The sequence below is a fragment of the Dermacentor andersoni genome, chromosome 6, assembly GCF_023375885.2.
Source record: "Dermacentor andersoni chromosome 6, qqDerAnde1_hic_scaffold, whole genome shotgun sequence".
Classification (NCBI taxonomy): Eukaryota; Metazoa; Arthropoda; class Arachnida; order Ixodida; family Ixodidae; genus Dermacentor; species Dermacentor andersoni.
Window position 1 is genome coordinate 143,439,756 of NC_092819.1, and position 24,426 is coordinate 143,464,181.

The 24,426-nt window shown below is 45.1% G+C and overlaps 1 protein-coding gene and 1 long non-coding RNA gene across 2 annotated transcripts in view; both read left to right on the forward strand.

Annotated features, from left to right (window-relative positions):
- LOC126523602 (uncharacterized) overlaps positions 1–6,646 on the forward strand; it is a 69,741-nt gene extending 63,095 nt beyond the window's left edge. Inside the window, exons 9-11 of the mRNA XM_050172197.2 lie at positions 564–673; positions 4,921–4,980; positions 6,320–6,646. Of these exons, the coding sequence (XP_050028154.2) occupies positions 564–673; positions 4,921–4,980; positions 6,320–6,628 (479 nt within the window). The 3' untranslated portion in view covers positions 6,629–6,646. The remainder of the gene's footprint in view (positions 1–563; positions 674–4,920; positions 4,981–6,319) is intronic.
- Positions 6,647–10,360: 3,714 nt separating this feature from the next.
- LOC129382666 (uncharacterized) lies at positions 10,361–15,114 on the forward strand. Its single transcript, XR_008610705.1, has 2 exons — positions 10,361–10,393; positions 14,952–15,114. It is a non-coding gene; the product is annotated as an uncharacterized lncRNA (long non-coding RNA).
- The last annotated feature ends 9,312 nt before the right edge of the window (positions 15,115–24,426 follow it).

Genomic DNA, 24,426 nt, shown 5'->3' on the forward strand with positions numbered 1-24,426 from the left:
AGAGAACGCACCCACTTCTGTGTACGAATAAAAGTTGTGTACGCATAAAACCAGATATTAATACGCTATAAAAACACACTGGGATGTCTGTGGATGCAGAACATAGAGAGTATGATTTTTGTCTCGTAAATTTTCTTGCTGTTACAGCAATTTTAGTCTGTTTTTGCATTATGCGATGTGTTCAAACTGTAATGTCCACGATTGGGCTGCTTAATTCTGCTTGATTCAAAGCATAATAGTGCGACTACTCGAACGTGAACAGAACCGAAGATCAGATAAGTACAAGCTCTGGTTTTTATCTGGGAATCTTTATTGCAAACGAGAGATACGCACATTTGGCGAAGTGCAAACAAAGAAGAAATAAGCAAGTGCAGCTCGGGTGTGTTGCATGCCGTAAGATGTATGTACATTTTCTTTGCGAAAGAAAAGCGATTCCAGATAAAAGCATTAGCCGGTCCTGGTGTGTTGTTCGGCTTAGTGCTCGTTCAAGAAGGGCGCGCTAACATAGGCTTTGGTTCGGACTCTGTATTGCCAGTAACAATGAGCATCGAGGCCATTCGCAGGATCCATGGTAGTCAAGAACCAGCTAAGTCCCGAGAACTGGGTCGGCTACTCGTGGACGAGGAAAATGGAGAAGTACACTGACTGTCTACAGGCTGACCGCAAGGACAACGTGAGTATCAAAACTATCGCCCGCACTACCGTGCTCAACGCACTAATCGCCTTCAAACGGGTGTTACGTGACACATGCCGCGGCTATTGGCTTTGCTGCACGTGCTATTTTTCTGGTGCAATAATGACGCAGTCGACACAGTCGCATTCACTCGTAGACACTGCACACAACTGCAATCATACCGCCCGAATGGGACGCACCGTTTACGATTTGTTACCGAGTACCACAAACATCGTATTCATGTGTAGTAATGCTTATTCAATCATTTTTATTGGTAGTGGATCGATGTATTCAGTGTATTGAAAGTGATAGGTAAACGAAATTACGTCTAGCGAAAGAAAACAGTGATGAGGTTTATATGTCGGCGCTACGACCGCTACTTTTGCCCGTCATTTCACGTTCGAAAGAACCCTAACTCAAGCTCTACGTCATCATATTGCCAAGAAGTAAATTCACTTGAACTCATCCATTTCTTTTGTAGACTATTTTGTGCCGTGCAAATCACCGCACGAACTGCTATTGCGGTGTCATTACAGAGCTGTAAGCGTTCTTTTACTTCCATTGTACGTCGGAACTGCGAACTTATTCCGGTGTGTTACAATGACCCGCACGTGGTCAATCATTGGTGGAGCTGTTTGATAATGTACATTGATGAATCTGCTTTCTGGTGACTATTGGTTGCGTGCATTTACGCAGTGTACCGCTGTTACACAGAAATGAGACATAACCAAATAAATCCAGTGGTAGTTTGAACTTAAATCCATTCAATATCGTCCTACGACGTTCACAGCATTCTAGCACACATGGCTCATTACATACCTCAGAGGACATTCGGAGCTATGCACTTGCCGCATTAGACTTCTTCAGAAATCTCTTTAGGGAGCGGTGATTTCCCTGCCGTTGTTTGTAATGAGTACGTAATCAGGCACAGTTGCGCTATGTAAATTGTGCTACCTCTTCCCTAATAAACATTGTCGAACATCGCTTCTTTCCAACGGCCATATGCGCCAAGATCTGCAACTCTGCCATATTATTTAAGAATCAGCTTTACCAGGCCATCCTTACTTTGTCCTCTCATGACAGTCATTCAGTATCAAAGTCTCAACTGGTTGCGAAAGCATGCGTTCCGCCGCTTCACGTATTGAGAAACTGTATCACGTGCTTGCACTGGGTTTCAAGCACTGGAGGGCTACAGCGGTGCCACTGCATGGTGGGGGCTTGGCGCCGAAAATACAGGAAGGCAACAGAATGGAACAACCGCATGCGCCTCCCAAATATCGTTAGCTCACAAGAGTAGCTGCACTTGTATGCAGACCAAAAACTGACAGCTGTCTAAGCGCTCGTATAGGTGCAAGTGTTTTCGCGTGTTTCTTTCGCTCGGTGCTTCCTGTTGTGTAGTTGTGAGCGTGTATGCTTGTCCCCTCGGTTTTCTCTATCTGGCTGTTCTGAAGGTAGTGTCTCAGACTCCACTGGCTGTCAGTGACATGCAATTTGGAGCTTCAAGACCCAATGTCGCAATGTGGGATGTATTCGAAAACTTTTGTGTGATCTGGAACGTGACACGTTAGATAGGTTCGGCCGTTTTCACGTGCGCCGACTTTCCGCTAAACACTGGCAGACATGCCGAGAGATCAGTTCTTTAGCATATTTAGCATATTCTACTTTTAAATCGTTGCGCGTCGCCAATGCCCAGACAACACTGATTCTGTGACGCCGTCTGCTAGTTCAAAAAGATGCCACTTTACCGTCTCAGTGCCATCTCTGAAGGCCTAGTGGCGTCAATACAAGCATCTCATCTCAACGGTAACTATGAAGTGCCACTAGTACTTAGTCCTCAACGTATTGTAGGACAAAGCGAAGGCTAATTTCACCAAGAAATCGTTTCGGTTGCGACGGATAGCAAGTGGCAAGTGCAAGTTCAGATCGGAGCGAGCTTTTGCGGGCATCGCCACCGCCATGTTGTTACACAGTCGCGGTAACCTGCGCAGTAATCAGCGGCATAACGTGCAGACGGCCCAAAGTATCACGTACCGTGGTAACGGGCCAACTGTCACCGAAACCTAAAGGTTGATATTGTCGCAGATATAATGAAATCCACCACGTTACGCGAATTCTATACGCAACGATGCCCCTGGGTAAGGATGCTCATTCGCATTGCATGTTATTTCACCTTTCCTCCGTTTGCCTGGCTAGCACGGTAGAAACATATTCGGTTCGAAACAATTGGGGCAGTGGCTCGACCGTACTCCCCTTACTTTCGCTGTCTTTACATTCTCTCATGTCAGGCATGCACCGATACTTTCATGCCATATTTTATATGATTTTTTTTTCATATTGTATTACATAGAACGCTTTTTGTTAAACTTGTACTACTGTTTCGGGTAGATCATATATAATTATTTGCTTTGGTTGCTTCTTCAATAAGCATTTTTACCAGACTGCTAGGTTGGCAAATATACGGCCCCGCCCGAGAGTCTGGTGACCGGTGCCGTTTCTTCTTATTGTGATTATTGTCGTTTTCCGTATGGTTATGGACAGTGTTATTTTTTTTCAGTGTTTGTTTGCAGCCCACTTTTTACAGCAACGTTCGAAATTTGGTGGAATCCGCTAAATTGTCTCATCTGTTCCAAATAAGGAAGAAATCACATATGTTGCCATCGTTTCATATATTGAAGCCTCCATAAAATAGCAGATGTTAAATTAGATTATTCAGAGTTTTCTTTTAATTTACATGTGACAGATCGCAGAATACTATTAATAGATCTGGACTGTTCGCAGAGGCGGACATTGCATGCACAACAAATTGACATGCATGATTCAATAAGTAACAAGCTTTCACTAATTCGGTTTCTAACTGATCACTTTGAACGGCACATTGCAACTTACGATTTGCAGCCGGGCAGTGTGCAAGACATGCACTTGGAAATAAATTTTCTATAACATCAGTTTCAAAATATGAACGTCAAACTTGAAAAAGTTATCTTTTCTTCAACTTACTTTTTTCGTTTTTTAGTGAAATGCCGTTTCATGCATTTAAACAAGAAAATAACTGCAACGTTATTGCCTTTCGTTGACCGCATAGTAAATTACCATCTCGGAACTGGCGTCATATTGCGCGTTCCTTGCAACTGGACAAGCGTGCGAACTCGCCTAATACAATCCGTAAATTAGACTATGTGCCATAAAGTGATTAGTTAAAAGCACTACGTGAAGTGCTTGATGACACATTTTTTCTTCTCTTGCATACGATGTCCGCCTCTTCAGGCACACCACTTGACACACATGTATGAAATTTAAAAACAAGCAATATTGAATAGTCCAAAAAGCACCTTTTGTGCTACCGACGCGTCATTGTATCGAATAAGTACATTATATATATATATATATATATATATATATATATATATATATATATATATATATATATGTATATATATATATATATATATATATATATGTCTGTGTCATGTCTGTTTCACAAGTACATTTACAGTAATGACTCTCACTGCTTGCCGCTTCATGCTCGTGTGCGCACATCTCGTCGCATTCACAGCACACTTAGTTTCATGAGCATTCATGGTGAAACGCAGGCATTTAATTCATCACAGATACCAATAGCTAATTCACATTGCAACAGTCTCCCGGATCACATTGCGTCCATCTCCAGTCGTGAAACATCAGTGATAAACTGAATTTGCTGCGTCTTAATAGTGTATAAAAATGTTGCACTTTGCTATTTTTGTCATGTAATTACTGTTGCCCCCCTTACTCAATGCCCTTCAATGGGTCTTTAAGGTAATGTGAATAAATAAATAAATAAATAAATAAATAAATAAATAAATATGCCAAGTACATATACACATATCAGATATATGTAATAATATATACTATAATGTATATAATACTCTAAAACAAAACGCACGGACAACCCATGTTGGCATAGTGGCATTAGCGTTTAAGTCCGAGCTGCAGAATCAAATTTGGCCCACGGGGGCCGCATTTGGATGGGGACAAAATGCGGAAACGCCCACGTAGCGTGCTTTGGGGGCTCATTAAAGAGCTCTAGGTGGTCTAAATTAATCCACTGTCCAACTAATGCGCGCGTGCCTCAGAATCGTGTGGTTTCAGGCAGCCTCAGAATTGTTTTTCAAGACCCCATGTAATATTCCGTATCTGTAATGCATCAGTACTGCAACAAGGACGCTTGGTATTTGTTAATCAGCAATGGTCCCCTTCGTTTTTCCCAGGATACCATCGAGACCACCGCGGACGTGTACATGGTCGCGGCTGTTACACCGGCGCTACGGGTGAGCCATACAACGAATCTGCTCCGAGTGTTCGGGAGGGTGTCATGTTTTGCCCTTGCTTGGCGCTAGACTAATTTGTGCTGAAAACAGCCAGACTCCGACCTCCGTGACGCAGAAGGCACACTTTATTCTAGATTTACCGGAATAAACAACCGCCTACGACTGGTCTCATAACGGTGAATTATTGGAGAGCGTTCCAGAGTGTTTTTTTTTTTCTTTTCATTCTGGCGAACTGGCTAAAAAATAAATTTTGTCCCTCCTTTTTTTTTTTTTTTTACGACACTCCCTTCACCTGCATGTTGACAGGACGTCTCGGTAGAATGTGGCGTAACAATGACGTAGACCTACCGAACAGGCGCATTTTTGCGGACTCAATACTCACTGTTACAAGTATTTGCGTGCCGGTCTTCTTAGCACCGGTGTGGGCGACAGCACCACTTGCTAGTGGAATTTCCGTAAGGTGGAGTCGTAACTCTGGCTTCGTATAACAGCATGTCTGTGGAATGGAGATATGCTTTCATTTGGCAATCGCCTAACTCTTGTTGCATTAAAAGTGTTGACTTCTGTAACACTGCTGTCAATAACTTTTTTTTACGACAAGATACCGGTAGTTGTAAAACATGAAGACACAGATGCATTGCTTTAAATCTACCGTAAAGACGTATAGCAGAATCAGTTTAGCTGCATGTATTGCGACGTTTAACACGGGCGAAATTTTTACTTTGTGTGACCCCTCGAATGCAAATTAACGTTTCGATACGAAGTTTCCAGATATCACGTACAATAAATGGTTATTTCATAATTTAAAGTTTTTATAACAACATTTGTCTGCATTTAACTACGCCACCATGAATGGAGTCATCTGTGATGCCGTAAGCAAATGTATTGCAATAAGCAATCTGTAATTGCAGTGAGTGTTCTGGGCGCGCTGTTACAGGATTACAAGTATTCTGCTTTATTTTTTTTAAATAATTGACGTACCTTAATTTCCTGTATACAAAAGCTGGAGTGATAAATAATCCTGCTGCAAAAGCAGCGACAATTTATTTTGCACTTAGAGGCAGTATCTTTGTTTCAATAGGTCAAATGGCTGCTTACCAACATCATTTATGTCATGCTTCTTTTCATGAATAGGGCAATCGACAATGTGTTCGCACTTCCACTATCTTTCAAGTGCTGCGGCTGCTGTTGTATCTTTTTTCCTTTAGGTGGCATGAATGCGGAGCTCTGAGACAGTTCTGCCAAAAGCGTTCCCGTTTTGTTAGTTTAAATAGGGGGCACTTCGTTGCTGCCTTCGTGCAACATAACGGTCTGTCCCTCCGATTCTCTCCTTTCCTAGTACTTCAAGAAGCTGGTATTACACAAGGCCTTCCCGCGTCCTGAGTTCCGCATCGACTGGGTCAGTGACCTCAGCTCCACACAACTTTTCTTCTACAACTGGGCCCTGGTAAGCAGAATGCGTCTTCTCATAAAAAAAACTATAAGGATGACTTTGACTTACTCATTCAGCACCATAGATGTGCATCTTAGTTCAATCTCGAACATCTGCGTTATAATAGGACTAGTGCAAGCCGCAAAGTACTTCTCTCGCAGGGGAACCTTTAAAGTGATTTGTTGTTGCCGCCGTGGCGGCGTTGGCGTATATTAGTGACTACGTTTTGTGATTCCACAGTGGAGCTCCTAGGTATCGCCACATTGTGCTTCGTAAATTTACGCGCGTTGTCATATCTTTTTCTAAAAGAGAATATATTTTTCATTACTTCTCTAGGATGTCCATAATTTCTTCTTCCACACTACGGAGCCTGCAGAGGACTTTTACTTCAGACCTTATGTCCCATCTGTGTGATAAAGCAATTATCTCCTCTAGAACCGGCTCCAGTAGCTGAGCTGCAATTTCTCTGCGTATAGTTACTACGCAAGGTCTTCATCTGAAAGAAACCATTAAGGCTAACCTAAGCACCATATCTTGCAATTTACTTGCTTCAAGTTAGGTCAAGCTTCCACTTATAGACACGGGGAAAAAATCACGAATGTTTAAAAAAGCACGAATATTTTTCAGCGAGGTTTTTATGTTATTCAAAAGAAGAAACAGGGAAAACTTTGGTTTGCCCATGCATTTCGGAAAGCGCAAGCCGGCCACGTGAAGTTTATGGAAGTGTCGTGATTTGCAGGCCTGGCCTTCCATTTACTGTGCTTTATATTAAACGACATTGAAACGAGCTTCATTACCACAGCGTGTTATGCTTACATTACGGGTACTGTAATTAAGACAATCTATGGCAGGATTTATTAGTGCAGATGAGCTAAACAGAAACTCACTTATCTTTCATCATGTGCTCGTATAAGTTACTTTATTATTATCTGCTTCCATGAAATGACAATGAATGCATCCGGTAGACAAAAAGAGAGAGCGCTGTGTTGAATAAATGACGATCGTTCTTTCCTAATATAGGAGACCATCTCTACGACTTGTAAGCGAGACAGGAACGCTTCTATCATGAACTACATGCTTAAGACCATGCAAAAACATCGTGCTGAAACTCAGCATTGCGTTGGCAACTGCCACACTGTCTTTGAAATGTAGTCCGTAGGACACTGGGCTTGCGCAGACCACTATAGAGAACGTTTTTATATGTGAAGGCGCTATCTTTCAACGGCGCATTGTAGTGTCATGCACCACCTCACCTATACGTCGTACAAAAACGGACGACCTCTTTCGGCATCAAAGCTGCGGCTTTTGCCTGTCGTTCAGGAGGCCGCCCTACTGGTATGCGGCAGAACGCGCGCATCAAGAAAGTGTTCATGGCTACACTCATGACTATGACCCCCGTAGCAGCATTACTAAGGAAGTAATCACAGCGGAGGACAACCTAAGACACTTATAACACAACAGCGTTAAGGGCCCCGCGTCGCAAAAAATCTGATGGCTGCATCGGACGTCGCTTGGCGAAATATCATCGTAGTGCGACCTAAACATAACCTACAGACATGATAGCATCGGAATTTAATTTTAAAGTACAAGAAAACACGATACTGTTAAGCAGAAACTCAAACACAAACCAGTTTTCGAGCGGCACGGGCCGCTCGGTTCCATGCAAACAAGACTATCACGCTCGCCTCCGCGCAACCGCAAGAGCGTTGCCGTTGCTGGGAAGCGTTACAAGCAATCAGGATATTTTACATCTGTCGTGTTCCACTCTTAAAGGCGAAGCTTAAGCGTCCTCCAAATTTTATACCCGACGATAACGGCAAATATGACCGCATATAAAGGAAATTAAAGCCGGTTCCAGATGATTTTAATATCGCGTATAAGCTTAAGGTTTCGTCCTATTGTGGCTCAGAGAACACAGGTTCAGTCGAACATTGAGACCCGACGTGATCAATGGTTCTCTAATTAGCAATGTGTAAGCAAACAGAGGGGTGTTATGCAATATCTGAAACGACAACGACAAGCAGTAACGGTGCATTCACACCGGCAAATGGCAGAGGTTGCGTGACCGACCGCGACCGGCGACCAAGGAACGACTCAAGAGCGACTCCACCTAGCTTGACATGCCCGTTGTCACACCGAAACTTATAGAGGCTAATGCCATTCGCGTCTCCTCGCACTACCATAGTCAAGTAAAATGAGCGTCAGCATATACAGACGTCCTGCGGCTGCGCCACTGATTGGTTCAGCAACGTTGCGACTGCAGTCGTGCAACCTAAAAAATCTAGCAGCGAGCATCTTACGCAAAACAGGCGCTTTTCGTATGAACAGGCGAATCGCGACCGCATAGGACGCGCGACCTCTGCTAGTCAGCAGTGTGAAGGGTGTCTAGGTTTACGAACAAGTAAACTCCTGGTTTGCGTAAACCGAACGATGAACTTATAAGGTGGCCTATTGTAGGTGGGAACATAAGAATAAAAAGGGTAAATGTGCGCTGCCCAACTCAAGCCCAATCTGCATAGATACGCAAGCGAACTACGTTCTCTAGTTTTTCCCGGCATTAAGATGTTTCGACAGTTTACAATGGCTGCTTTTTTTAGTACAGAACTGTGTTTGCGTCACTGGTTTTAGTATCGAAACCTGAACGTCTTGGGAAATGGTATGGCTTGTCGTGATGCCACTGCTCAGCGAAAAATTATGTTATACATTAAAGAACAATATTTTATTTTTCACTTAAGCTAGCGATTGCATTAGCAGAGCAATGTCTTCCAACTGTGAGCGGTCTCTAGATGTATCGGCTCTCTTTCAGAAGAGACGGGCAGGTACACTGCGTTTTTGTGAGTAGAGCTTGTACTGATTTTCCTTAGGTCGCCAATGGCTACAGAGCAAACGGGATTGCGATTCACCTTGAGGCGTCGTACTGCCTACTTTCGATAACGACCAGAATCCAACACCGCAAGCGTACTCTCCGCCCTAATGCGTGTGCGTCACTCCGCGGGGAATGAGTGTTGCGAAGACGATCCTACCATCCTCGATTAGGGCTTGATTATGTCGACGGAGTGATCTGATGGGCAAGGGACCTTGTCTTCTTCCGCGAGGAAAACAAGTCCTCGTAGTCAAAACGTTCAGTTTAACTAGGGGTATCTATTGTTCTACGACGACTGATTATCTTCTGCCTCAGAGTGTTCGCCCAAACATGTTAGCATAGCCATGTTCAGTGTTCCAGAATGGCCATTCGAGCATTTATTGTTGATTAGCATTCTTGGCTGACTTCAGCAAAGCTCTATCTATCTATCTATCTATCTATCTATCTATCTATCTATCTATCTATCTATCTATCTATCTATCTATCTATCTATCTATCTATCTATCTATCTATCTATCTGTCTATCTATCTATCTATCTATCTATCTATCTATCTATCTATCTATCTATCTATCTATCTATCTATCTATCTATCTATCTATCTATCTATCTATCTATCTATCTATCTATCTATCTATCTATCTATCTATCTATCTATCTATTCCTGCATGCATGCATGCACTTTACGCTGCTCTTCCCAGTTACACAATTGTCTTACTAGCTTGGGCCACTAGGTAAGTATTTGCTGGCTGCTGCCTTGTCAGCAGAGAACATGGGACACTTAGTACGTGCCCTAATGAACAATTTGCTGCTGGGTGTTGTGCGACCAAGCAGCCAGCATGGGTCTCTGGGTAGGTAGGTACCCGAAAAGAAAACCTCAGCACCATAATTACGTAGGGTAAACAATCTTCAAAAACCTTTACGAATATCAAATTTCCATTCATGAAATTACAGTAGCCCCACCCTTGAATGCTAATCGATTACCATTGAAAATCATCACCTAAGGATGCGTTTTGCTAATCACTTCACACTTTTTCGTTTCATTCGCTATTTGCCACATGTCTCAATCAGGCGCTTCCTATTTCAGCTGCACTGTGGTTCCCCGGCAGGCCAAGAACTGTAAGTGGACATGCTAGGCGTTTTATGCGTGAATGTAATTCATGTGAAAAAATAGGCAGTTCTTTTGAAGATTGACCGCTTGAAGAATGCCTTGTAGATATCTCATAATGACATGCTGACGTGCTTCTTATAGGCTGGTGTGATTGTTATACGCCTTACACATGCCCCTTCTCTGACTAAGTTTAAAACATAATCGGTCAGTTAGCGCAACGTAATCGTTTTACATTATTTCCAACGTAGTTTTACTTCCATATTCAGATCTATAAGGACGAAAGAGCGACACAGCTCCAAAGAAGCTATTCACAATTGGAGAACACTCTTTTGCAATTTCTTGCTTGATATTTTTTTTTCTAAATGCGAAAGCTAACTTGCGTAACACAGCTGAGGAAACTGTGTAACGAGCCCAGTTTTATCTCTACCGCTGTTCTTCAAGACGTGTCAAATAGGAGGTTAGACATCAATGCTTTTGCGTGCTTATTTTGAGCTGACGTTAGAGGTGCGATTTCCAGTGAGGCTTTGTTTTTACCCTTGCAATGCCTACCATAATAAAGTATTGCACTGAACAAAATATCTAGTTCCTGATAGCTAGATGTACAGCAGCATTCGTGCAAATTTGTACGGTGGAAGTATGCATGGACGCTTCACTAAATTCTGGGTAATATAAGCGTACGCTTTTGAAATCTGAAGTGGGATGACCAAATTCACGCGGTACGCGATGCCACGTACTCATCTGTAGGTTGCTGAAATTTACACGATAATTTTGTTTCTCTCTTTCTTTATAATTGTTCACATTCGCAGAGATTCGTAGACGTGTTATGGTTCGTTCATACATATTTTTGGTAAATCAAATATTTTCAGTTATCGCGATAATGCGTGCGTTGGAAGTGCGTAATTCAGGGGACATTTCTTGTGCCGCCGCTTCGATCAGAGCCTGACCGGTGCTTCATGAAACTAGTGTATACTTAGGGTGTTATGTTTTAACTACTCATCATCCTCATCATCATCATCAGCCTTGGTACGCGAACTGCAGGGCAAAGGCCTCTCCCATACTTCTCCAACTGCCCCGGTCATGTACTAATTGCGGCCATGTTGACCCTCCAAACTTCCTAATCTCATCTGCCCACCTAACTTCCTCTAGACTATTCTCTCTTCCATTATCATCGTGGGTTCCACTCGTACTGTATAAATCTCTATAGAACTCCTCAGCCACTTGAACTATCTCATCCATATTAGTAATGATATTGCCGGCTTTGTCTCTTAACGCATACATCTGATTCTTGCCAATTCCTAGTTTCTTCTTTTCTGCTTTTAGGCTTCCTCCGTTCCTGAGAGCTTGTTCAATTCTATCCATATTATACTTCCTTATGTCAGCTGTCTTACGCTTGTTGATTAACTTCGAAAGTTCTGCCAGTTCTATTCTAGCTGTAGGGTTAGAGGCTTTCATACATTGGCGTTTCTTGATCAGATCTTTCGTCTCCTGCGATAGCTTACTGGTATCCTGTCTAACAGAGTTACCGCCGACTTATATTGCACACTCCTTAATGATGCCCACAAGATTGTCGTTCATTGCTTCAACACTAAGGTCCTCTTCCTGAGTTAAAGCCGAATACCTGTTCTGTAGCTTGATCTGGAATTCCTCTATTTTCCCTCTTACCGCTAACTCATTGATCCGGTTCTTGTGTACCAGTTTCTTCCGTTCCCTCCTCAAGTCTAGGCTAATTCGAGTTCTTACCATCCTGTGGTCACTGCAGCGCACCTTACCGAGCACGTCCACATCTTGTATGATGCCAGGGTTAGCGCAGAGTATCAAGTCTATTTCATTTCTAGTCTCGCCGTTCGGGCTCCTCCACGTCCACTTTCGGCTATCGCGCTTGCGGAAGAAGGTATTCATTATCCGCATATTATGCTGTTCCGCAAACTCTACTAATAACTCTCCCCTGCTATTTATAGTGCCTATGCCGTATTCCCCCACTGCCTTGTCTCCAGCCTGCTTCTTGCCTACCTTGGTATTGAAATCACCCATCAGTATAGTGTATTTTGTTTTCACTCTACCCATCGCCGATTCCACGTCTTCATAGAAGCTTTCGACTTCCAGGTCATCATGACTGGATGTAGGAGCGTAGACCTGTACAACCTTCATTTTGTACCTCTTATTAAGTTTCAGAACAAGACATGCCACCCTCTCATTAATGCTATAGAGTTCTTTTATGTTACCAGCTATATTCTTATTAATCAGGAATCCGACCGACTCCTAGTTCTCGTCTCTCCGCTAAGCCCCGGTAGCACAGGACGTGCCCGCTTCTGAGCACTGTATATACTTCTTTTGGCCTCCTAACTTCACTGAGCCCTATTATATCCCATTTATTGCCCTCTAATTCTTCCAATAGCACTGCTACACTCGCCTCACTAGATAACGTTCTAGCGTTAAACGTTGCCAAGTTCATATTCCAATGGCCGCCTTTCCGGAGCCAGGGATTCTTAGCACCCTCTGCAGCGTCGCAGGTCTGACCGCCGCCGTGGTCAGTTGCTTCGCAGCTGCTGGCGACTGAGGGCCGGGGTTTGATTGTTGTGTTCATATAGGAGGTTGTGGCCTAGTACTGCATCAGGGTGGCCAATCCTGCTCTGGTGAGGGAGTGCGTTACCGGTTCTGGTCACCGGGATCAGGCCACACTCCAGGCCTGTTTATGTAATTTTATCAACACGCGGATTTTTTTTTAATCCGGTGGAAAATTGCGCGGCACCGGGATTCGAACCACGGACCTCTTGCACGCGAGGCGGGTGTTCTACCTCTACGCCACCGCTGCACCTTTGCATGAGTGCACCGCTGCACTCATGTTGCCTTATATCAGGCTCGGTGAGTGCATGCACAACATTTCGCGAAAGCCAAATTCATTATTTTGGACGCTCTGATAGTTTTCCTTTATTTAGGTTCCCGGTTCTGTGGCTGTTCATTTGAGGGATGCTTTATTACTTTCTCTTATAGCATGAATAATAATACTATCATCTCTTTCACTTGTGTATGCATTGTGGGGAGTGATGGCTGCAGTCCAGCTTCTTGAAATCCTTTTTCATTCCATAAACCGCTATACGTGTTGCTTCCTAATGAAGAGAACGCTGCGATTATGGCGGAAATGACGCATGACCCAGAACGTGCAGCTTCTCGGCATGACCTCCGTGATTGCGCAGCACCCGCTGCGCACTGCAAGATCTCTGAGGCTACATGTTGGGGTTCACGTCATACCTCCCAACCACTACGCCAAAAAGCTGCACGCGTCGTCTAAATTCCCACTCTTAAAAAGAGGCGAATAAACATATGCTGTTGCCAGCCTTTTTGCTTTCTCAAAATTACTTCAAACGTAAGCACTACTAATTTGTAACCAATTTAGCGAAAGCGCAAGTTCTCTGGGGTTAGCCATTATTCGACATGTTGCTGGAAGCGTTTAGTTTTCGGATAGTTTTCCTTGCCTTGTTGGTGCGTTTCTCTCCGCCGCGAAGTGCAGTCCGCGAACAACGTGAGTGGAAATGTGGAGCCCTTCATTTCAATCTCCTGACGTCAAATTTATGAAACCGCCGACAAAAGTAATGGACACTGACCCGCAGCATTGTTGGAACAGCCCAATCAATGTTCTCTTCGTTTACAGTAGGTTACCTTTGTGTGCTGTCAAAGCGAATTTCGTTGCCTACCCTCAAAGGTTTTTTCTTGCCTAACTGGCTGACAATAAGTGAGGAATGTGCATAAAAAAATATGACTCCGGTGGGGCCAAACCAGCGTAGTGAAAGTAAATAACCAAGTGAGTAGAGTAGTGCCAGAGTCTGCGATTGGTCCGATTCCCCTTGCTTAACTTGCGCTGGTTGGCCTAAAATCGCGCCAGCGTAAAACAGGGAGTTACCAGTGCGGTTAACACCTGTCCTCACTCAAGAAGAGTTGACAGAGGGATGCCGAATACTTGTCAAAAGCGCCCGACAACGTCACACTGTCAGGCAACTTTTCTTACCTCGCAAAGATATTTATGCTTACCGGCAACTCCTCGTAGGCTGTGCCAGAGCGATCGGCGGATATTGGTTTAGGAATCGGGCGAGTTTCCGGATATGCCGAACAGGAAATCGTTTTTTTTTTTCATTTTTGTACGGCATATTAATACATCTTTAGTGCATACACGTCATTGGACGAAGTGAGTTTTTGAGGTTTTGCGACGTCGCGGAAAGGTCGAAGTGGTCACAGCCCCAGAATTTTTACTGAAGCGCAAGAATAATGACGAATAATACGTTGCATGGGAAATGTTCTTTTTTTTTTTGTACGGCTTAATCATGCACATTCAATATGTTCACGTCATGTCAAAAGGGAAATTACGCAGTTTTCTTAACGCCACGTTAGAGAGCGGCGAAGTGGGTGTGACGCGAAATTTTTTTTGCTAGTTGTCTAATGTTAATCGCAGAAATGGATCAGAAAAAGATTAAAATAGCTTTATTCATACTGTTCATGGACTTTTCGGTAAGGGGAGGGGCTACTTAGGAAAGTGCTCCGAAATTATCCTTTCCACGTTGTCCGTACTCGCAGGATAGACATAGCTGCGAGGAACACCCCCTACTTCGCCGAGAGCTTCGGATGCGAGAAAGGCAGCAAAATGAGCAAGCTGGATCCCTGCTTTCTCTGGAATACAACTCGGAGACACTACTGAGCTTACTACATTTGAAAATAAAACCTATCTTTTTCTACATTATTCGCCGTCCTTCGATCAATCAAATAGGTCCACTGCCCAAAGCAAACGAAGAACTATGGAAGACGCCGTTCCGGGTAAGTTTTGATCACCTGGGATTGTCTAAAAACAAATATTCTGTTGGTTACATTGGTATTCCTTCTTTAAGAGCGTTAGCTCTTACTCATCATGTTTCTCGATTTCTTGGGGTGTGCTAGCACCTGCCTTCGGCGTGAAATTTTGAGGAATTCAAGATGGCGGCCCCCAATGTAAATCGATATAGCAACCCAATTGTGATTGATTGGTGACGTCATTAGTATATCGAATGAGTGATTGATTGGAGCCGTCACTGATACATCAAAGATGGCCGCCAATTGATAACGTCACCAATAAATCAAAGATGGCAGCCCACATAGTAAATCTGTAGCAACCTAATTGGCGATTGGTGACGTCACGTGACTGTGACATCATAATCCAAGATGGCGGCCAAATTCTGGTGCCAATAGTGACGTCGTAATCCAATAGGATGGATAGAAGTGAATCCACGTGATTATGACGTCATAACCAAAGATGGCGGCATAGTTTAGGACATAGAATTTCTCACTATAATTCCTAGAGGGAAATCTGGTGCCAACGTCTATGGGAGTTTGCTAAGGGGCGATGTGGCGTCATGGCAATGACGGTAAATGGGTCCGCGAGGCTTGTGTTGGCTGGTGTTGTAAGAGGCTTCGTGTAAAACATGGATATGGCTACACCAATAACGCGTTCTTAAAGTAAAATCTTCATTATATGTTTACATTCACGCACATTACATCTTTACTCATCTACAAGGCATAACCAAGAGAAGAAAAGCAAGAACAGACGACAAACTGTTGCAAAGCGAGTGCTACTGTTGTCTGTCCTCCAGTTTTAGCAGCGCACTGCTACTTTTTACGTTTGTAAATGCAACAATAAGTTCTCATAGTAAACAAAATATTTTTATAATAATAAAGCTAAAACAGCTTTTTATGTGCATTTTACCAAAGACTTAATGCTCGTTACTTGAACATCTTCCAGACGGTAGCGTGAATCTTTTTTTCTTCGACGACCATCCTCGCCACTTTAGTGGAAAATGAATCATTGTGACAGATGGAACGGTGCTTCCCAGGCGGGTCTTCAAGGTGTCCTGGCTCTCCGAGAACGATGCTAATCCGAAGTCACAATATACTGGCATTCCTATGCTTACCACAATGTAGCATCGCCAGATTTCCCTCTGGTAATATAGTGAGAAACTGTATGGTTTAGGAATCTCATATCCAAGATGGCGGCCAAATTCGGGTGCGAATGATGGCGTCATAAACCAATAGGGCGGCTAGAAGTGAAAACACATGATTACGACGTTATAGTCAAAGATTGCGGTATAGTTTCGAAACCTGAAATCGAAGATGGCGGCCAAAAACAGATGCCAATGATGACGTAACGCTGCAATATGGCGGATAGAGGTGGGATCACGTGGTTATGATGCCATGGGACGAAATAGCGCCATAGTTTTGGTTTCCCTAATCTAATAGGGCAGCGAAGCTGTGACGTCATAGCCTAAATGGCGGCCACTAAAATTTGTTGCGCCCCTACACCCCCCTAACCCCCCCCCCCCAGGCATACATGCTACAACGGGGCAGTAAAACCATCCCATTACGCGACCGCTATACATACATGCTGCACCGCTTTATAAACTCCGACAATGGGTACCCTCTCGGGGACAGTTGTGTACCGAATTTGGTATGCCAGTAAAACCCTATAGGTGGCGGTATATAAACAAAGTCACGACTAATAGTACATAAACATTGTACATACCTGTAATACATGGAATTACTAATTGAAACATACACAGATCGCATGGCAAGCCGAATTCTAGGCCCACTTTGACCACCCAAACGAAGCGAATTCTGATTTGGGAAGTATCTTGAGGGGTTTGTAACTCGACAAGGGGTAGACGTTTACAAATGGGACCGGTACCAAACGATTTGTCTTGACAAGATCTATCGGCAAAGACGGGTGGATTAAGCTAATCACGTGAGCGTATTTTCTCCGATAGATGGTACCAGGCGTCGACCGCTCGCTAAGAAGCATGCGTGCAGGCCTATGTATATAGCCGTCTGTCTGGGGATCTCCGCTCAGATGCGCTCGTTTCGCCGTTACGTTCACTACCAGAGTGCGTTTGAAGAAGCACATGGATGAAACTAAACCACCGACGTCTTACGCCATGGCCGAAGGAGATCCGGGAAATATGTCCGAGATCAAACATAATGGGATACTTCTGACAACGCCGGAAAGCCGAAACCCAAGAGGAACGAAAGACGAGACAGCAGAGCGACCGAGAACGCAAGCGAGCTCGCATTGCGGAAGAAACCGAAGAAGAACGCGCCGCTGTAACTTTAATTTCATTCATATCAATTCTAGTAAATCAAACACTTAACGCGCGTTACTTCAACGTCTTCCGGGCGATGGCGGCAATATTTTTTTCTTCGACGACCATCCTCGCCGCTTCAAAGACGACCGCTAGTCCTCCAAGCTGCCTATCTACATATTTCCTCTGAATGCAGTCAAAATGAATAGCATCACGAGCAAAACATCTCCTCATCCTTTTCGCCGCAGTTCTACTTATATCGACCATATAAAAATATGTTAAGATTGATATAAAAAGTAAACGCATGGCTCGTGGACCACAGAAGTCATTTCTTACCTTCTTAGGAATGGCCTGTCGCAGTGGCAACATGCAAGGTTTCTCAGCCAGGTGCGACAGCGGCGTCGACATTTCCCGGAAAGCCACCGTCATCCTCTAGCCAATCGGCATCGCTATTTCTACTGTGTAGGGAGGACAATGCACCGCGTCCGCGACTTTGCGTAGCGGGATTGCCGAGATGAGCTCGACGAACCGGGCTTTGTGACTGAACACGCCACCGCCTACGTGGTCTGCCGCGAGCGGGGGAGTTCCCGCGGGAACGTATTTGGCGGTAACGACCCACGCGCCTTTCAAGACGCAAGACAATGGAGAACCGGCGGCCACGCTGCGGGGGTCAGCTTGGGGAATAATATGCGCCTTTCCTGACGTAAGCCCCGAATTCTGCGAAGAACACGTCTGACCTCGGTGGGGACCGTGAACCTGTGCGGAAGTGTGCGTGTGTAAGCCCTCCCGCAAAAAGCCGGCTCGTCTACGATGACTGGTCGAACGTTTTTCTCACTTAGGGACCTATGGAGCACGGAGTGTTTATAAGCAGCTGTTTGTCACTCTTAGGGTGTGCTCGTCAGCGTGCTCGTCAGTGTGTTCTGTGATCGTGCTCGTGAGCTGTGTGATCGTGCTCGAGGAGCAGCGTGTTTGCAGCTTTGTGCTCGCATGCTGTATGCTTCGTCTTGCGTGCTCCATTTGGGAGTCACGCTGGACTGTCGAATGTACCGCTTGTTCTAATGTAATTATGTAAATAAGTCCTGCTCGCCTAGTCCTGTCCTCCCAAGTTCGTCCTTACGAGCCGACTCTAACCCTGACAACTGAATGGCAGCGGTGAGATCGGCCTACGGCTCGTAGACAGCAACGGCAGCTCACGGACATTGGCACATGGTGACCGACCGGTATCCCGATCAAGTTAGAGGCGGCGTGGGATTGACCACCTCTTGCAACTGACTGGATACGGCGGAGAAGGACTGGTGATATGGTGCTGCTTGAGTGGCTAAGCGTTTGCTTTTGCCTGTAAAATTTACCAGGCTTTAATTTCTCGGTGTGTGTAGATATGATTCGCTGGGATCTTTTACTTGTATTCTGATTTGCGTGTGTATCGCAGCAAGCATTGTGTGACAGCAGAGCCAAAACTTAAAGTAGTGACCATGGTCCTATTGTGTTTGACGGGAGCTTACCTGTTGTGGTTGTGTGAAGAGGTCCAGGTAGACGTAGAGGAGGACTTTGCGGAATCAGAAATTCGTAAGACCGTTCTTCGAAGTGACAATGATATGAAATTATTCGAACATCTAGGTAACTGAATTCAAAGCAAAAAACGGGAACAGGAAGCAATTAGGCAAGAACAGGAAGAAATGAAGCAACAACAGGAAAAAGCTAGGCAGGAACTAAAAAGAATTTCGTAGGAAGAAGGCCTAACAGAAGTAACGGGGCAGTACGTTGCTGCATTGAACAAAGAGGTTCGAGGTTTGGAGCAGTCAATCAACGAAGTCAATAGCCGCTTGAGAAATCTGTAGGCAGGACGCAGCGAAAGTGGCAGGAAGTAGATAGCAGATTTTGGTCGAAAGCCGAGAGAAGTAGTAGCACCTGCGAGATTAGCAGCACGTTCATAGGTGAACTCAAAGTGCAAGCAGCTAACGATGCCTTAGTGGCAACAGAGGCCTTAAAGGCCGTAATGAGAGCGACGATGTGCTGTGCCAACAGAGCACTGTAGGGAGAGCTAGGCCAGCTGTGAATGAATTGGTAGTCACCGCGCGTGTGCATCGCAGGTAATGTTAGCGAGGTCGTTAGCGAGGTACAGAGTACTGCTGAACCAGCAGACACGAGCACCCATGTCAAGTCAAATCTGCGTGCCGAAGTGAAGTGCCAGATGCACGATGCAGTTGAAGGCAGTTCGCAGGATTGCGAGCTCCGTAGCTCAAGGGAAGACAGCTGCATTGTTCAGGGATCGGTGCAGCTCTCCACCACTCTAGGTAGCCAAGAAAGGGATGATTTAGTTAAAAATCATTCGCACTGTGGGGATGAGACAGCGATCGAGACCGACGAGCTGTGTGCCGATGCACAGTGTGAGCTGGGCAATGCAGTAGAGGGCAGTTCGCAAGAGCGCGAGTTGCATAGCTCGAGTAAAGACTGCTGCATTGTTCCAGAGTCAGTTAAGCTGTCCGCCAGTCGAGGCAGAGAGAGAGTTAATTTAAATGATAATCACTCAGACTGTGCGGGTAGGAGGCCTATCCGGGCCGACGAGATGCGTAGCGGCAAGCACAAGGCACGAGAAGGTGGCATGAAAGGGAATTCAAAGAGAAATCACAGTAGAAAGAAACGCCGTAAAGTTCGGAAAGAGATAAATAATGCAGCGCTGCCAAAGAAAGTGATAGACGCAAGAAAGCCGGGCATGAGGAAAAGAAAGATGTGGTCGTCGTTGTCGACGTGGGCGCATCAAACACATTCGAGTCACAGGTCAAAAAGAGACCGAGAAGCATGTTCTGCACGGACGCGGACAAAGGGCACGTGGCAGTTGTGTTCCTCGTCGTTCCGTCGTCCTTTTCGAAGTGCAGCATGTAGTGCGAAGGAGCGCAAGGTGGCACGACGAGACGAGGTGGTAGGGAGTCGCGACGTGGTCAATCGAGTTCGTGGTGAAAGCCTGACACCAGGAAGCAAATTGGCAGGAGACTGTAACGTCTTGAAGGAACTGACAGTGTGTCAGCCCTTTTGCTGTTCCTGCGTAGCCAGAATAGCCTTCGAACCGTGACCACCTCGAGTACGGCTCAAAAGTACAAGTCAGTCGTAAACGTTCGAAACGGGAGGCCAAGAGAGCTTCCGTAGAAATGAAACGTGATGTCTTGTTTTATTTTTGAGCATTTCAATATTTCGCGATTTAAGATTAGAGTTTCTTTCAATATATAAAGTATGAGCTTTGTTTATGTTTTGTTTGAGAAGATACGAGATTTGAAAGATGCGTTTTAGGTAAAGCTTTAGTTTGGCGAGGTGTTCAATAATGAGTAGATAGGCTTTCTTTCTTGTTGTGTGTGTGTGAGTAACCTGAAGGTCAAGGTTATCGCTGAGAGGCCTATGGTAACGCGCGTGTGTATTAGTTAACCTTGTTTTTTTATAAGTGTTTTTGAATTTTCTAAGGTTAAGCGCGTAGATTTTCAGTTAGTGCATTATTTGCACTGAGAAAAGCTCTTAGGTCCATTGTGTCATGTGCGAACGGAAGAGAGGAGAAGGTTTATGACTGGGTTGCTCGAGTGTGTTGAGGGCGGCCGTATTCTGACCTCTCTAATAAGCGTGCGTGGAAAGAGTTATTAGCATACGCATTTTTAAGGGTTCTGCGGTGTGCGTGAGTTACGCAAGTTCAGTTGCTCGGTTAAGTTACGTGTCCTGTATAGACTAGAGAAAGAAACAAAAGTTAGCGTAATGAAATGCTTACGTACGACGCAAGTGCGCGTTCTGAATAGAGACCACAAAGCTAGCGCGATTGTGATTACGTAGCTGTGGAGTTGGCCAGAGAGTTCAATGGCAACAGTACGTGCGATAAGTACGCCACTGCGATAAGATAAGAACAGGCTGTTCGTGAATTTATGCTGATTAAGTTATGTTTGGGTATTGGTGGTTGAGAGCCTTCGGTTTAGTTCTGCGCAAACCTTTACTTTTGTGCAGCGCGGCGGTCAGGTTTGGTCGAACTCAGGGGGAACGTGAACGGTCCCTCTGGCGACACGAAATTTTGGGGCAAAATTTGGGATTCCGAGTTGAGTGGCTTGCATTGAAATTTTGATAGGAAGCCTGGTGGGTTAACAGCTGATTCCGGGCGTTTGCACGCTGAGTGGTATTGAGTAGCCGGGATCGACTCTTCTGTACCGGTTGTTGTAAGATGGTTTAAGGCATTCCAAGTGCGCAGGGATTGCAGAGAGCAAAGCCAACTTCTTGCTCGCCAGCTGTTCTCTTCCTGCCGAGCGGTTGTCAGCACTGGCCAGTCGAGATTTTTCCGGGCCATGGAGGAGCTGTTAGGAATGGCCTGCAGAGGTGGCAACATGCATGGTTTCTCGACCAGGTGCGACAGCGGCGTGGAGATTTACTGGAAAGCCACCGTCATCCTCTAGCCAAACGGCGTCACTAATTCTACTGTGTAGGAAGGACAATGCACCCCGTCCGCAACTTTGCGTCGCCGGATTGCCGAGATGAGTACGACGAACCAGCCTTTGGGATTGAACACGCCACCGCCGATCTGGTCTGCCGCGAGCGGGGGAGTTCCCAAGGGAACGTATTTGGCGGCAACGTGCCACGCGCCTTTGAAGACGCAAGACAATGGAGAACCGGCGGCCACGCTGCGGGGGTCAGCTCGGGGAATAATATGCGCCTTTCCTGACGTAAGCCCCGAGTTCTGCGAAGACCACGTCTGGCCTTGGTGGGGACCGTGGACCTGTGCGGAAGTGTGTGTGTGTGTGTAAGCCCTCCCGCAAGAAGGCGGCTCGTCTACGTTGACTGGTCGAACGTTTCCCTCACCTAGGGATCTAGGGAGCACGGAGTGTTTATAAGCAGCTGTTTGTCGCTGTTAGGGTGTGCTCGTCAGTGTGCTGGTGAGCTGTGTGCTCGCGCTCGAGAAGCAGCGTGTTTGCAGCTTCGTGCTCGCATGCTGTATGCCTCGTCTTTCATGCTCCATTTGGGAGCCATGCTGGACTGTCGAATGTATCTCTTGTTCTAATGTTAAAACATGTAAATAAATCCTGCTCGCCTAGTCCTGTCCTCCCAAGTTGCTCCCTACGACCTACAACCCTTACAGCTGGTGGCAGCGGCGAGATCGTCCGACAACTCCGACAACGTCCACTAGCGCCAACGTCATTTAAATCGTGGAGTGGTGGTTCTGCAAAAAAAAAGTACGTCAGCAATACAAGGCCGCCAGTGAACGTCATATGAAGCGAATAGCTGCCGACACAGCCAAGAGACTTTTCAAAGCAGTTGTTAAACACCAGACACGTCATAACTTGAGTACAAAAAATCAATGCACTTGTAGGCGCTCAACTTAACACATAAAACAGTCATATACATAAAACAGTCATATCCTGTCCACTAATTCAATTAGTGGCAACCAAATGGCATGAATATTCCAAGGCGAGTTCTCCAATTCATGCGTTGTACTAATAGCAAGAGGGTAAACAGCAGCGCGTTCACTGTCTTGCATGCAGTTACAAGAGAGTGAAGCCTATGTCACGTGCCAATTATTTTCAGACAAACCGCTTTCAAATCCAAGCTTTCTTTCTGTCCTCTTCCCACTATATTGGTGCTCACTGAGGGCTGCTACCCTGCAGAATTGTTCCGCGCCGGAAACACTGCCAATACTAGCACCGTATTTAGTGCAAAGCCATGTAACCCGGTGCAACCGATGAAGTACGCAAGCGTTAACAGCGCGTTGATTTGGGCTAGTATATAAGGTTATGGTGTCTCCTGTATCCCGCTGTTGAAAACTGCTGTTTACTTAAGTCTGGACGTATGCTTCAGCCTAAGCATGTCACTGTCGATATTAAATTCTGGGGTTCTTGCGTGGCAGAAACCAGGATCTGGTGGCGAAGCACGCCTTGCAGAGATACTCCGGACTAATTTTTACCAGCTAGGGGTGCTTACCTTCTACAGAATGCACGGTCCACAAGCGTTTCTGCATTTTGCTTTGACCGGAGCGCAACTGCCAAGGCCTGGCTCACAAAACCATCAACATTTGTTCACTGTATATTCCACCCCACACCCATTTTACTACTGAACACATAAAAAATTTACCAGGCTAATTACGGGAGCCATTTGTTTTAGTATGGGATTTTAATGGTCACTGTACTCTTTGGGGCAGTGTCAAAATTGACTAAAGAGGGCAGTTGGTAGAAGATTTTATTCTGTCAAATGATTTCTGCCTTTTAAATTCAGGTGCACCGATTTCCCGCACTTTTAGTTGTTTAGATTTAGCTTTTCGCTCACCATCTCTTTTTAATGATCTTAATTTGGAAGCCCTCAACAGGTCATATGCTAGTGATCCCTTGTCCGCAGTCATCAAACTTTTATCATCACCACCAACTTTAGTCACTAGGCCACGATGGGGGAAATTACAGCTCGCTGACTGGCCGGTTTTTATGGAGAACGCGAAACTGGAAGTTCCCTTCTCGCCTGAACTAAGCATTGACGAACTTAAAAAAGAATAACTGAGGTCATAATCTCAACGGCAGAAAAGGCAATACCCCAGTTATCCGGTATTGTGCGCAAAAAGCTAAATCCCTGGTACACAAACGAGTGTACCGAAGCCAAAAAAACAAAATAAGGCCTGCGGAATCCTATGGAGTTCCTCGAATTATAGCAACCTTTTAAATTTCGAACAGACCAAAGCAAAAGCACGATTTATACGAAGGCGGAGAAATCATCCTGGCAAAAATGCATATCTTCAATCAATAGTACAGTCAAATGAAAACGAATGTGGCACCAGGTGAGGGAACTAGCAGGAGAGCACGCATCATAAACTTACTTATATGTTCAGGCATACAAACAACACGGCAGGACCAGGTCAATTTATAAGGCGAGCACTTTTACAACGTCTCCAGCACAGCAAACTACTCAAATGCATTCTTAAAATATAAAGAGTCGGCAGAGAAAGAGAC